Raw genomic sequence first — 15017 nt, 5'->3', positions numbered from 1 at the left:
AATGGCAAAACCCTCTCCCGCCGCGCTTCTTGCGTTATTACATGAGGAGTGGGGCTGTGCGTGAGGACGCAGATGAGACGGAGCAGCCCCAGTTCGGCCGAAGCGCCTGATTTTCCCAGTTTCCCCTTCTTGGAGGAACCCAGGAGACCAGCTGGTGGGCTCAGCAGGCCGCAGCCCCAGGCCCAGAGCATGAAATGCCCTGGGACCTTTGCTCTCTGCAAGCGGTGGGCGGAACCGAACCGGTAGCCTGGGTCAGAGACCGGGAGGTGGGCAGTCATGTGGGCGGGGCTTGGAGGAGGGCGGGATCGGGAGAAGGAGAGAGGCGGGATCTGGAGGTGGGCCCGTTTGGTGGGCGGGGCTACGGGTGGGCGGTCCTACACGACCAAGCCTGTCAGTCGGCGAGCCTCAGGCTCTGCAGAGAAAGATGGCGCCGCGAAGAGAGAGGGTTTCTAAGCTGCCTCGGCTCCAGCTGTGCGTGCTGTTGTTTCTGCCGCTGCTGCTCGTGCCCCAGCCCATCGCCGGTCATGGCGGCAAGTACTCGCGGGAGAAGAACGAGCCTGAGATGGCCGCCAAGCGCGAGCCCGGGGAGGAGTTCCGCATGGAGAAGCTGAACCAGCTATGGGAGAAGGCCCAGCGGGTGAGCGGGTGAGCGGGTGAGCGGGTGAGCGGGTGAGCGGGTGAGCGGGTGAGCGGGTGAGCGGGTGAGCGGGTGAGCGGGTGAGCGGGTGAGCGGGTGAGCGGGTGAGCGGGTGAGCGGGTGAGCGGGTGAGCGGGTGAGCGGGTGAGCGGGTGAGCGGGTGAGCGGGTGAGCGGGTGAGCGGGATCGGGAAGATGCACGGGAGTTACTTGTGAGCGAAAGAGAGCAGTGCCCTGGTCAAGAGGCTGCCGTGGCCTCCGGGCCGGGGGCAGCCTATCCCTTTGTACTGCTACCCCTAAGTATCAGGTAGGCCACCCAGACCTTGCAATAAGGAGAGACCCAAAAGCCCAAGAGGAACTTGGTGCTGATCGTACGGGGCTGTGGTTCCCTTTAGTGTAGCTGGGGACCCCAAAGAATGAGTGATGCCTACCTCTCCTACCTGTGCACACCAGATCACTCTGGCACACCAGAAAGCCAATTTTCCAAAGAGCCGGTTATTCAGATGCGGGTAGCCGGGTGTTTTCTACATGAGATCTAGTTTGCAAGCCTTTTCTTTTATCTATATCCTCTCCCTATGGAAAGAAGAAAAGCAGATGACCTGAGATGGTGACAGTACAGGAACAACAGATGTCTCAGTTGCTAACAGAGCTGGTTAATTTGGATGCCTTTCCCAAGGGGGTGAGGGGTGACTCTACACAAGACCTGGAGAATGCCTAACTCACATTTAGCAGATATCTTTATCTGGTTCTCTTCCTTTTGGAATGGAGATAGGAAGAGCCTGAGGGCTGGCTTGGAACTTGGGTCCCCTCCTTGATTGAGATCCTAAAGCAGGGCTTTTGTTGTGGTATACATAGGCCCTCAGGGCCACTGTATCTTCCACTATAGCTTGAAGAGTGTAGCCCTTTAGCCCTCCAGCTTGAACATTCCTGAGGATAGTAAATAATTTGCAAACGAAGAATGCGGTTTGAAAGAAAACAGTGGAGAAACTTTGGCCCTGGAGGATTAGGATGGAGAGCTAGTTGGGAGGTTGGCTTCGGGGCAAGAGGAGTGGTGCCTCAGGTACAGCCCCACAGGCCAGCCCCTCCTGAACTACCACAGGGCCCAGCTTAGTGCCCAGCCAGTGTCTTGGAGGTGCTGCTGCAAGAGGACAATGTGCAGTGTTCAGCCTGCAAAGGTTTGGGACAGCCCTAAAGGAGCAGCTCCCTGGAGAAACAGGCCAGAAGCACAGCGGGGAGTGGATGCAAGAAGAGTGTCAGCCCTGGGAACCATCTAGAGTGAAAAGGCCTGCTCCCCCTGACAGGTGTCTCACTGTGATGTTCACTGTGAGGAACACCGTTCACCTGAGATTACCCAAGATAAGGATGGGGGCCCTGAAGACCACACCAGTCTGATAGAGACCAAGTCTGTTGGGGGAAATGCAGTCTGGTGCCCATAGATCCTGGCATCCCCTTTTGCTCAGAAGCTGGCCCCAAGTCCTCCACCTGCATGTCCAGGTGACTTTCTCAGACCTGCCGTGGCCGGTCACCTGTCCTCATTCTGTGTGGTCCCCGGGTCCTTCCCTGCTGTATCCACTGATCTGTTGCAGCATCAGTTGTGTCTCCTGATTGTCCACAGCTCCTTGTCCCTGCTGGGATGGCTGCTGTCCTCATCCTGTCTAAGCCTTGGGCTGCATGTCCTTCCAGCCCTGTAGCCTTAAAGTTCTGCTGAACAGAAGGGGATAGTCTTCCAGGTGGCTTTCCTTTTAGGACACCTTGTGTCTACTCCCCACTTCCAAAGTTGAGTAGTGTAGCTTTTCCCTTCAGACGTGAAGGCTTCCAGCTGTGTCCTAGCTGCTAAGTCACCTCTGCTTAGGGGAAGAGCACCAGGTTCTTATCTTTCATGTAAACCTGTAAACATTTGGAATTGGCCTTCTGTTCCTTCAGGATTCAATAGTTAACAGTGCTGCCATCTCCCACCCCCACCCTTTAGGTAGATACGGTGCTCACCTAGGCCCTCCCTGGATTGTAGTCTCTTAGGGTTCTCAATGATCTTCATCATTCAGGGAGGTTTTATTTACTCTTTTTGTTTGTTTGTTTGAGACAGGGTTTCTCTGTGTAGCTTTGGTGCCTTTCCTGGAACTCACTTTGGAGACCAGGCTGGCCTCCAACTCACAGAGATACATCTGCCTCTGCCTCCCAAGTGCTGGGATTACAGGCATGCGCCACCACCGCCCGGCTGGAATATATATAGTTTTGTCATGTATGAAGCCAAAGAAAAGGTGTGGCAGAGCTGTTTGCCTCACCCCATTTCCAACCCACCTTTAGAACTGAGGTCTGGGGATTTAGCTCAGTGGTAGAGTGCTTGCCTAGCAAGCACAAGGCCCGGGGTTCAATCCTCAGCTCCACAAAAAAAAAAAAAAAAAAGAACTGAGCCCAGGGAGTGGAGTGGGCCATGGGAGAGCTCTGCAGAGGCCTAGGACCCACCTCCATCTTGTGAGATTGAGCAATTTGATGCTTGGGGAGTCATTGCTTCATGCCAGTCTAGCCCTCATGCCCTGACTCTGGTATTGCCCAGTTCCTGTTTTGTAGACATGCTTGTGATGAGCTGTGAGCCGGTCAGTGGGGTGCTCCTGGCGCGGCCATCCTGACTCAGTGCTGTGCGTGCAGGATGGAGACTCCTGGGCAATGTGGAGAGCAAAGGATTGTCCTTGGAGTTGGGGGAAGGGGAATCTCTGCAGGTTGTTACACACTCCCAGAGACTCAGTTTCTCGTCGACTCTTAGAGCTGCCATGTATTCAGATGATAGGAAGTGACTTCTCAGGTCTCTTGGAGGGCAGGTGTTTTGTTTTGTTTTTGTTTTTTTTGAGACAGGCTTTCTCTGTGGTAGTATGCCTAGTATGTACAAGGCCTTGGATCCAAGTTCTAGTACCTCAAAAAAAGAAAGAAAGAAAAAGGATCGAGATTTTATTGGGAAGTTTTCTATAAACTCAGTTTTCTACTCTGTGGTGGTTCTTTTTTCTTCTCATACTTATTGTAGAAAAATCATTTCTTCACCAAGTCCAGCCCTTTACCTGGTACATAGCTCCAGGTGTCAGAATGTGAAAGTGTAGCCAGGCGGTGGTGGCGAACGCCTTTAATCCCAGCACTTGGGAGGCAGAGGCAGGCGGATCTCAGTGAGTTCGAGGTCAGCCTGGTCTATAAAGCGAGTTCCAGGACAGCCAGGACTGTTACACAGAGAAACCTTGTCTTCAAAACAAAACAAAACCAAAAAAAAAAAAAAGAATGTGAAGGTGTGGTGCCCTGTTGCAGGAGGCTGCTGACAGCAGACCTCGCCTCAGCTGGGTTCCTGACACAGGGCACAGTCTCTGAAGTCCTTGTGTGTCTTGTCAGCAGCCTCCAGCCCTGTCCACTCTGAACTAGTCACCCGCCCCAGGTCTTGTTCACCATGCCTGTCACGCAGAGCTCATCACATGTTGTTCCTTTCTTCTTGGGCAGCTTCATCTGTCTCCTGTGAAGCTGGCGGAGCTCCACTCTGACCTGAAGATACAGGAAAGGGACGAACTCAACTGGAAGAAGCTGAAGGTGGAAGGCTTGGACGAGGATGGGGAGAAAGAAGCAAAACTGATCCACAACCTCAATGGTACCTTCCCGTTCTCACGGCGGGTGCAGCCACCAGCTAGGGGCCAAGTTGAGGGAGCCTGCAAGGTGGCTCATCTGAGGACAGATGCCCTGGGTTGTGGTCAAAAGTCTCTGCTGCTTTCTGAATGTTGGAAGGGAGTCGGGGCTGGGGACTTGACGAATTGATACCCAGACAACCAAAGGCTCTGGAGCTCTTTGGCCAGGAACAGGATATAGGATGCTGTCAGCCAGATGAGGAAGAAGGTGTGATCTCAGAATGGACTATGCTGGCAAGGCAGGGTTTTGAGCATCTCCTTGTGGACATTGAAGATGGGCAGAGCTCTCACATGCCCTATGCAGTGTGCATACTTATGTATACACATGCATCCTTAGGTCTAGAGGATGGGTGTGGCTGCTCCACTTGGATTTTCCTCTGCCATCCTCCCAACACACTCAGGCACTAATAGGAAGAGTTGGGTTCATTGTGTGCCACCCTGTGGCATTCAGGATATAGCATGTAGACTGGCCACCAACCCTTCTGTATGCCCTGGGCAGTAGGGTTTTACCCTAACTCTGCCACCCCACCCACTATACCCCCACTCCTTGAGCTAACACACTGCTTCCCACATGACCTGGTCATGCACCGCTGCCTTTCATGGAAGTCCCAAACTGAGTTGGAGTGTCGTGAGATTCCATTGGAGTGCAGGATGGGTGGAGTTCTTAATGACTGGCATAAGCAACTGAACTGTACCCAGGGTTCACACAGGTGGCTTCTTCAGAACTAGCCCTCAGAGTCCCTACCTCAGGCCTGATGTCCAGTGTGGAGTTGCTCCCCCAGGAGAGGAGGCCAGGAGCTGCCAGAGGGAAGTAGGCAGCCAGCTCTGCAGAGATGGGTTTGGGCTCAGAGGTAGAGGAATGCAGACGTTCCGTTCCAAGGAAGTGGGCTAGTGACCAGCCTCTGGCTAGCCAGTGTCCTGGGCAGGGAGTAGTTTCTTCCAGCTTGGCAGAGTCTTACCCACAACACAAGTAGAACAAGGCTGCTTGGGCAATGCTTTCTTTTCCCTGGTGCTTGGCAGCAGCCCTAACAGGATCTGGAGCCGACACCTGAAGCTGACTCTTCTAAGCACTTGGTAGATGGGTGTTTACTGATGCTGGCTACCCTCTGGCTCTGGTATGTGTGCCCCTCCATTCATTGCTCAAGTCATTGTCAATGCTTGTCCCACACCTTGGGGACCAAAGTACAGAGTACAGACCCATAACTTGGGGGTAAGAAACAGACACTGCTGGTGATCACATAAGGAAGGGGTTAGGCCCCTTACCTATAACCAGCTCTACCTTGGGCCAGGCCAGATCCTTAAGGCCTAGTCTCGTTGAAGCAGCCTCATCTAGACCCTCAGCTCTTGTGCAAAACCCCGCATGGACTCAGTCCTATGGGGCAGCGATCCTGTTGGTCCATTCAGGGGCATGCCCACTATCAGCTCCAGGGCTACCTCACTCCCCCAGCTGGGCCTGGACCCTGCTGGGAACTATGTGAGACCTCGGCTTTCTGGAATTCCATTTCATACAGAGCTCAGCACTCCGGGATCCAGAACCTTGCTCAGCTTTACTGCTGAACAGTCTTGAGCAATTTGCTTATGGGCCCCGAGTCTGATAAAGCCCCCTCTGCCCAAGCTCCCTTCCAACTCCTATCCAGCTCAGGCACCACGGTTACCCAGCTTGAGGGTAACAATGACAGCTCTTTCCCATGGTGGCAAGCAATGAGCAGGCTTGGGCTGGGCAGCAAAGCTGCAGAGGCAATGCCAGGCACTGGCTCTCTGAGGCTGAGGTATCTGAGCCCCCAGACTCCAAGACTCCAGCAATCCTCCTGCCTAAGCCTCCCACATAGCAGGGATTACAGGCACCAGTGGCTGTCCACTTATAGCTTTGCATGTCTGAGTTAGTCCAGATCAAGTCACAATGTATGTACCCACACCGTCTGCTCACGGATGCCTCCTGACCTATGAGTAGAAGTGGCTTTTCATGGTCATCTAGAATGCTATAGACGGCTTGTAACTGGCTCAAGGCCATGTGCTTACAAACTGGACAGTAGGAATGCACATTATACCAGGTTCCAAGGGTTCAAGCTTCCGGGCAAAATGAGGCACCTTATTTCTTAGGTCTGGGAAAAGGGTAGAAATCCCCCAAAGACAGGTACAGACTGAGCAACAGGGACCCTTGCAGGGCTGGCCATGACTGAAAGCAGACCTCAGAAGAAGGAACGAGGTGGGGGCTGCAGTGTCAGCCATGTGGCCACTGACCCACTAGAGTGTGGAGACCACAGTGCCATGTGGAACTGTCCAGTGAGTGTGGTATGATGAAGGTCCTAAGGAAATGCTGGGGATCAGTGGGTCACCAGCTTGGATCGGAAAGGGTGACATGACAGAGAAATTCTGTACCCTTTCTAGAGAAGACAGGGTCACGGGGGAGGGACCGATCCCCAGTGGCTAAGCAGACGTTAGGCTTAGGAGTTAAGAGACAAGCAAACCCTCTAACCAAACAGAATTTTGGGTGGCTGCTCATGGAATACAAGTTCCAGGATGGCCTGGCTGGCAAGGGCTTGGAAGTTAGAGGCCAGGCATTTCTGAAGTCAGCTGGCCGGCTTATGTGTTGGTGACAAAAGGTACTGAGTTCTCCAGAGTGGAGGGGCTGTGGTATGGATCTGCACAGAGCCTGGGCATCTCAGAGGCCAGGTGCCTGTTGGCCAGCCTCTCCTGGCTATCACCCTGACACCCAGAAGACTGTTCTGTGCTGGGTTTTGCTGGGGTTTGGCATATGCCAGGAATGGGAGCATCATGATGCAATCCTACTCCACGTCACACCCTCCCATGAGCTCCTGATTCAGGAGGGCTCAAGCAGGGGGTGTCCAGGATGTCTGTGAGTCCCTGGCCATGCCCTAACCTGGTACGTGTTTTCCCAGATCACTTAGGAGAAGGGCGAAAGTAATCTTCTAGAAAATGAGAAAGCAGACTTGCCTTACAGGCCCCTGTGGCAGTTTCTGCCTATCAGGGGAAACAGTGTTCACTAAAAATCAAATACCCCCTCTCTAGTCATCTTGGCCAGGTACGGACTGGATGGGAGGAAGGACACCCAGATGGTACACAGCAATGCACTTGAAGACACCCAGGATGAGCTGGGGGACCCCAGGCTGGAGAAGTTGTGGCACAAGGTACCACTCACCTTTTCCCCTTTCCCTTCTGAACTTGGGCCGACCTATCGAGTTAAGATGTAGGGCTGTGGGGCTCTCTGCTGTGGTCTTGCTGCCTGCTCTGTGGTGAAGCCTGCTGTGTGGGAACCATGATGTCTTCTCCAGGAGACATGATCTGTGCTCATTCTTCCCTTCCTGTGAAGTCTGCTGCCCTGGTTGGTCAACAGAGGAGTTCTACACTGCTCCTAACTGTCAGGACTGCAGGCATTAGACAGGCTGTTCAGGGTGTGTGACTAAATCACAGATGTGTCAGTTCAGGTGGCTCTGCGTCTTTACTTTGTCTCTGGAACTGTGGTCTTGCTTCTGTGCTTAGGAAGGGGGCCCTCAGCTGTGTGCAATGTCGGCGTGGGCTCTTGGTGCCGTGATTGGGAAGGCGGGCAGTGCTCGGTCTGGCCCATCTTTGCTTTGGGGTGCAGACTTAAGCAGAGAGCCAGGTGCAGGGTGGACATTGGGATATGGCAGCAGTTCAATGCCACAGGCTCACTTGGTCCGCTCCCAAGTAGCCCGTCTGGGTTACACTCATCTAGTCCCTGCTGGACCATGAAGAAGGTCTTGTTGTCACCACCATCCTCACAGCCAGAAGAGTTAAGCAAACGTAGGTAACTTCCTCAGTCCGGGTCCTTTCTCTTTCTTCTCTGGCCAGCCCTGCCATATCTGTGGACATCAAGGAAAGGGGACACTGTCCATCAGGAGCTTCCAATCTGGATTTTCTTTTCCTGGTACACACACCTAGTAGAGGGTCACACAGCTTGCAGAGGATGAGAACAGCCCCAAGCTCTTTGCTCTGGAGCAAGGATCCTGCGGACAGGCGCCTGAACTCCTTGGGGTGTGCACAGGGAGGGAGGGTCACTCCAGGCTGTTTCTTCTCAGGCAAAGACATCGGGGAAATTCTCCAGTGAAGAACTGGACAAGCTGTGGCGGGAGTTTCTGCACCACAAAGAGAAGATCCACGAATACAATGTGATGCTAGACACACTGAGCAGAGCTGAAGGTGCGCCCCGTGCCCACCCGTGCCAGGCACAGTGTTCCACGGTTCCCAAGGGTTGTGGGGAGGGGAAGGGATTTTTCCCTCATGTTTCTACCCATGTTCATGGATGTACCAGTCGCGTTACACCAGTCCGGCTGCACAGATGAAAGGCACCTCACTCTAACACAAGCCAGCCACCATCACTGACTGGTGTGACCTTGCCAAGTAGGGGACCTGAGAAAGTTGGTTCCTGGGGCAGGCCTTTGGGTACAGATGCTGAGACACCCACCCTTAGATGTCTGTGTGAGAAATCACATCCATCAGCCAGCACTCAGGGTGGCAGAGGCGTGGCCATCTTGGCCACTAGGACCCCAAGCCTGCAGGGGAAGTCCTTGTCAGACATTCTGCATCTTGTTCCACAGAGGGTTATGAGAACCTTCTCAGTCCTTCCGACATGAGCCACATCAAGAGCGATGCCCTGAGCAGCAAGCACAGTGAACTGAAGGACAGGCTGCGGAGTATCAACCAGGGCCTAGACCGCCTGAGGAAGGTCAGCCACCAGGGCTACAGCCCCACCACTGGTAAGCCCTTGCCCCTGTCTGTGTGCAATTTATTATTATTACTATTATTATTATTATTTTGATGTTGTTGTTTTTGGGGGGATTTTTTGTGTTTGTTTTGGTTTTTTGAGACAGTGTTTCCTCTGTGTAGTTTTGGTGCTTGTTCTGGATCTCACTCTGTAGACCAGGCTGGCCTCCAACTCACAGAGATCCTCCTGGCTCTGCCTCCTGAGTGCTGGGATAAAAGGCATGTGCCACCACCGCCCAGCATCCTGTGTCTAGTTTATACCTGCTGATGCCTGATGGGGGAATTGTCTGCTTCTGTTTGAGGCAGGCAGACTGACAGACACATGCTTAGGGGACAGGTACATGGACTCAGGGGTGCCCAGGAGACTTGTCAGACTCAGTCCTTGTCTGTGTTGAAGAGTAGCTAGTCCAGGCCCTCACTTGCTGTAATGTAAATGTCTGGGCTGGGAACTAGAGAGATGGCTCAGTGATTGGAGCACTGGTCTCTTCCAAAGGACCCGGGTTCTGTCCCTGGCACCAACATGGCAGTTCACAACCGTTTAACTCCAGTCCCAGATGATCCAGTGCCCTCTTCTGGCCTCCATGGGCACTATGCCTGTGATAGATACATAGACATACATGCAGGCAAAACACTCACAAAGTTTAATCACCAGAATTGGTTTAAAGTGGTAGCAGAGTGGCCTTCTGGGTAGTGGCTCATCCAGGCTGTCTTTTCAGTCTTAGTAATCTCACACAGGACTATCTCCCTTGCCAGTGGAGGCCAGCCTTTAGCCCTTCCATCAAGCCCTTGCAGTGACAGTCCCACTCTCTGGGGCTTACAGAAGTGTTGGGGCCAGGCTTGTTGTCCATCCTGGAGGCTCTAGGCAGTAGGTACCTAGTTTCATCCCTAGACGCAGGGCAGTAGCCAGCAGTGGACAAAGTCCTGCTTGCACGGCCTTAGACAGCATGGGCCCAGACAGAACCTCCTCCTCCTGGGGCAGCACCTGCAGGGCCTTGCAGGCATGGTGTGCTCCCGTGGGGCTGGGCTTGAGGCCTGCTATGAAGTCTTAGCACCCTATCCCAAGACTGCTTGCTGTGGAGGTGACCGGTCTACCTTGTTGGGTTCATGGGACTGTACAAGGGAGTCTGGCCATGGTCAACGTGCTGGGTGTCACCTCTTTCTGTAACCACAATCCTGCTCTATAGCTGGAATTTTTTCTTTGGGCCGCCAACCAGCTCCCAAATAAAGACACGGAAACTCATTATTAATTATGAATGCTGTGCTTTAGCCTAGACTTGTCCCACTAGCTCTGTTAATTTAATTTAACCTGATTCTATTCATCTGTGTTTTGCCTCAGGCTCTTTTCCTTTCACTCTGTATGTCCTGCTATCCTGCTTCCTTCATGTCTGGCCCCTGGTATCTCTTTTTCTTTCTTCCTTCTTCTGCACCCCACCCTCAGCCTAAATTCCTCCTCCTCCTTACTCCCCCTTCCCGGAAGTCCTGTCTATACCTCCTTCCTCACTATTGGCTGTTCAGCTCTTTATTAGACCAATCAGGTGCCTTAGGCAGGCAAGGTAAAACAACAATGCATCTTTACATAACTAAATAAATGCAACACATCTTTACATGGCTAAATGAATATTCTGCAACACCGCCCTCCATAGGCCATCTAGGGAGCTGCATCAAGACAGTCCCTTCACTTCTCTCACTGGCCTGCCTGTTCCTAAACTCTACAGTCCCAGGAAAACCAGGGTTCCCTTGGATCCTAGACAGGAGGCCCCTGTGGAGGAGTAGGATCTTCTGCTGTGGCTCAGGGGTAGCCAGGCCAGGGAGCCTTGCTATCTGTTTACCCCAGACGTAGGTTGATATCAAGGGTTCATGGGAGCTAGGAGAACGGCCGAACCCCAGCCTTAACAATGTGACACTCAGCCCTCCCCAATGCCTTCTGGTCTTCATGGACCTTTCACACCCCAGCTCTCACTCCCTCTCACCTCAGTGGCAGTCAAGGGCATGCTGATGGTCCCGGCCAGGTGTAGCAGGCGATTCTGAGACAGGGGATATGACCCCTCACTGCAGGCTACAATCAGGCTACATCTAAGCTGGTGCTGTGAGCACAGGCCAGGTACTTAGTGCTCCCAAGATGTAACACACACAGTATTCCCTCAGGCTGACAGGCCACATGGGGCCCCCAGCACCAGCGTGTGCCCTCTACCTACCTAGACAGATGACCCTTGCTCTTCTCCTGCAGAGTTTGAAGAGCCCCGGGTGATAGATCTGTGGGACCTGGCCCAGTCTGCCAACTTCACCGAGAAGGAACTGGAGTCATTCCGGGTAAGGGAACTGGGAGGCAAAGCTGTGTCACCTTCTATTGTGGCCTCCATCTCTTGCCGGTCTACAATGGGATCAGGCTCTCTGTTCTTTTTCCTCACACCACAGACCCTTCATGTTTTTGTCCTGCCTCTGACCCCTGCAGCCCTGTCATCCTGGGAAGCCAAGTGGAGGTGGGCACACACCTCCCATTCCCGCAGTCTCAGTGCCTCCTGTGGGTGGCATCTGGTTAGAGTAGGGGAGAGGGGCTGCCCGGCATTGTGCTGTGAGATGCTGGGAGGGATGATGGCCAAGGTGTGAGGTGTGGGCAGAGCTGCGGAGGCTGAGGGGTGGATAAGACAGTTGTTTAGGTAGGATGGGACATGTTTAGGACATTTACGGTCTGAGGCCCCCAAGTCCAAGGCTCCTCCAGTGTGTGTGCCCAAGGAGCTCCAGGGGTGGGGCTTCTAGAGGCCGCCACTGACCTCCCAGAAAGCACTGGACCCACGGGGTAAAAGGGAGCAGCAAAGTTGGTGGCCTGTGAGAAGCAAAGGTGTCCTTGGGAAGCAAGGCAGTAAAGTGGAGGTGAGCCTGTCCTCATGAGGCTTGAGCTTTTGTGGCCTTGGGAAGAGACCTTGTATCCCAAGATGCAGGCTCCCTCAGTCATGATCTCATGAAGGCAGAAGACGGGATAACCGCCAGGACCTGGAGTGGTGGGCCTGTTAGGGAAGAAGGGTACAGAGCACCTGTGATAAAGCTAATCCCTGGGTATCAGCCTGTCCGTGGGGCCAGGAGGGAGCCAGACCTAGTAGGCAGGGCTGCAGTTTCCAGAGGTGCCATATCTAGATGTGGTGGGTGGGAGCAGAGTCAGCACGGGAAAGAAGGTATGCAGGGATGAGAGTACAAAGGTCCCTGCTGCCACCCAGTTCTGGTGGGCAACCCCCGTTTAGAGAGTCTTAGCAGTAAGCAAATACCAGTTTTCATTGTACAGCCTGGGGGTTGCCGGCAGTGGTCAGGACCCTTGCTGGACAAGAGACCTCAGGTCTCTGTGTTGGAGGAAACTAAGTTGTTGACACCTTCCAGGAGGAGCTCAAGCACTTTGAGGCCAAAATTGAAAAGCATAACCACTACCAGAAGCAGCTGGAGATTTCCCACCAGAAGCTGAAGCACGTGGAGAGCATCGGTGACCCCGAGCACATCAGCCGTAACAAGGAGAAGTACGTGCTGCTGGAGGAGAAGACCAAGGAGCTGGGCTACAAGGTGGGACTCGCCGTTCCTTCCACCCGCTCCGTCCTTGAACGCAGTCCTCTTCAGCCCGGGTGCTTGGGTCCCAACATGTGACCTCCTGACTCAAGGAAACATAAATGCAGTCCATGGGAACTCGGAGTGGCCAGGTGCTCAGTGTGGCAGACTCTGGCATTGCCAACAGACATGATGCCTGTAGACGGGTAGGGCAGCAAGCATCATAGCCATCAGGGACAGGGAGCTGTTTCTTGGCCTGCTGAGGTGTGGGCTTGAATCCTAGGCTGGCCGTGCTGCGGGGTGACTGAGGTGGCCTGCAGAGGTGCTGGGGTCCCTGAGAGTCCTTTGGGGAACAACCTCTGGGTTAGCTGCAAACAAGCAGAGGCACAGCAACTGCATGAGCAGTCCCCATGGATTCCTGGATGCCCGAGGAAACAGCATCCTGCCTCTGGAGGGACCTGGGGCCACAGCCGCCATGGGAGAGCCCCTCCCATACTTTCTCAAGTTGAGCCGCCACAGGGTGTGTTAGCTGTGCAGAAATAAGTAAATCTGAGAAGTAAAGTGGCATAGACGCACCCAGAGAAGAGTGGATATGGACAAGGCTGAAATCCAAGCACATTCTCAGCTGCCCCTGGCTGCCAAGGGACTTGGAACAGTGTGCAAGGGGCCCTGTGAATCTGGACAATAGACTGGGGGTGCTGGGGCCACAGGGTATGCTTGGAGGCCTGCCAGCAACTAACTAACTCCAGTTGGTAGCGCTACCTACCACCCACCACTTTGAGAGAACTCATAAAATCAGAGATCAAGCCTGGTCGTTGCTAGCAAGCCAGTAAAGTTCTTTGTGTCCTTGTGGTGGTGAGGGGTCAGAAATGGAGTTCTCTGTGTCCCCTTGCAGGCATCCACCACTGTGAGGGGGAGTCACTGTCCTCATGGCCCATCACAGAGTCTCAGAAATAATAGGGCAAATGTCCCAGTGTCAGTGTCTTTTGGGACAATCTGCTTCCGGCTGTTTGTTTTTAGTATAACTTGTGTTTTTGAGTCTTCCTTATGACGTGTTCTAGATGGCTATGTAATGGAAGATGGGCCAGAGTGTTTAGTATTGGCTTTCAGCTGTCTCCCATGATCTCACGAAATGACAGGCTTGCCATGCTGTCCCCCACTGACAGGTGTCCCTTCCACAGGTGAAGAAGCATCTGCAGGACCTGTCCAGCAGGGTCTCCAGAGCTCGGCACAATGAGCTCTGAGGACCAGGAACCACCAACAGAGAGGCTCCGGAAGACACTGGGAGCTGTCAGTGTGTCGTCTGCATGCACAGACGTGGTAACTGGTGTGGCTGACCACAGTGGCAAGGAGGATCCTTGGACACACCAATATGATCCTGCTGTGGTTGGCAAGGACTTCTTTTCTTTCAAGCAAGTGTGTGTGGCTGTCACCACCCTGGTTGAGGGCACAGCCACCAGTGAGATATGACTGTTCTCCATGCTGCAGCAACACAGTTTACATTGAAATTACATAAATCTGTCACTGGAAATGTTCTGTACGGAGTCCTTAAATACATGGCAGGATTTTGAGCCACCCAGTCCTTGCCTGGTATCTCAATGGATGGGTCCAACTTGAGTCAGAGCCGGCACTGTGGCAAAGTAAGTTACGGATGAAGGGAGGAGGGAGGGATGGACTAGTTTACTTGAAGCATTTCCCTCAAGGCCCCTGTCCTCCCTCTCATGGTCCCCAGACAATCACTGTCCCCACCTCACTCACCCTCTCACGCTCCTCGGTGTCCTGACCCCAGGAAGTTTGAAATCAAGAGCCCAGTAGAGGTGAGATTTCAGGAAGAAGATGGCAGAGGTGAAAGCCAGCAAGGGGGCAGGGCGCATTTTGTGCCTCCCCAAATACCCTGATGGGCTTCCATGTCCAGACTCAGTATCTGATCCCTCACACAGGAGAGTAGCCAAAAGGACCTCTGACCCCTGCAGCTGATCCTGGAAGATCAGGCCATTGGGTTCGATAGTGTCTGGATCTCAGCTCAAAAGTTGAAATCTGCCTAACAGGAGGAGTACACAGTTAACCTTGTTTATCAGAATATCAAAGCTGGAGAGAGAGCTTAGTAAATAAAACGCTTGCTCTGTAAACTTGAGGTCTATAGAGTTCAGATCTCCAGAACCATGTAAATGCCTTGTGGGTACTGAGGCCTGCCTGTAATCCCAGCAGTTGAGAGGCAGGAAAAGAGGGCAGCCAGGGTGAGCTGGCTAGCTCTATCAGCTAATTAGCAAAAGTAGAGCATGATGGAAGAAGACACAGTTCTGATGTGTGCACACACTTACACGTATACCTATACATGAGTGAACAACACATGTAGACACTCATACAGGGCAACACTTCAAGGGCAGCATGCAAGAAGCCTCCTGTTGGGACTGGAGAGGTGGCTCAGGGGTTAAGGGCACCAACTGCTCTTCCACA

The 15017-nt window shown here is 53.3% G+C and overlaps 1 protein-coding gene across 2 annotated transcripts; it reads left to right on the top strand.

The window, feature by feature from the left end:
* Positions 1-362: 362 nt before the first annotated feature.
* Lrpap1 (LDL receptor related protein associated protein 1) lies at positions 363-14139 on the top strand. Of its 2 annotated transcripts, none has more exons than XM_036201117.1 (8): positions 363-637; positions 4111-4255; positions 7320-7438; positions 8348-8468; positions 8867-9025; positions 11260-11342; positions 12402-12578; positions 13742-14139. In XM_036201117.1, the coding sequence occupies exons 1-8, from the start codon at positions 425-427 to the stop codon at positions 13802-13804; spliced, it is 1080 nt and encodes a 359-aa protein (XP_036057010.1). In that variant the 5' UTR covers positions 363-424; the 3' UTR covers positions 13805-14139. The 2 variants fall into 2 exon arrangements, with proteins under 2 accessions (XP_036057010.1, XP_036057011.1); XM_036201118.1 differs by having other exon boundaries at positions 544-645.
* The last annotated feature ends 878 nt before the right edge of the window (positions 14140-15017 follow it).

This window comes from Onychomys torridus, chromosome 10, assembly GCF_903995425.1.
Source record: "Onychomys torridus chromosome 10, mOncTor1.1, whole genome shotgun sequence".
Classification (NCBI taxonomy): domain Eukaryota; kingdom Metazoa; phylum Chordata; class Mammalia; order Rodentia; family Cricetidae; genus Onychomys; species Onychomys torridus.
The sequence above is the reverse complement of the archived record's forward strand: the minus strand, read 5'-3'. Positions and strand labels throughout refer to the sequence as shown.

What these genes read in the sequence shown, in the direction of transcription:
- Lrpap1 (XM_036201117.1), top strand. Translation starts at nt 425, where the DNA reads ATGGCGCCGCGAAGAGAGAGGGTTTCTAAGCTGCCTCGGCTCCAGCTG. An exon ending in ACTGATCCACAACCTCAATG is followed by an intron (nt 4,256 to 7,319) that starts GTACCTTCCCGT and finishes CCCCCTCTCTAG; the next exon opens with TCATCTTGGCCAGGTACGGA. An exon ending in AGGAACTGGAGTCATTCCGG is followed by an intron (nt 11,343 to 12,401) that starts GTAAGGGAACTG and finishes GACACCTTCCAG; the next exon opens with GAGGAGCTCAAGCACTTTGA.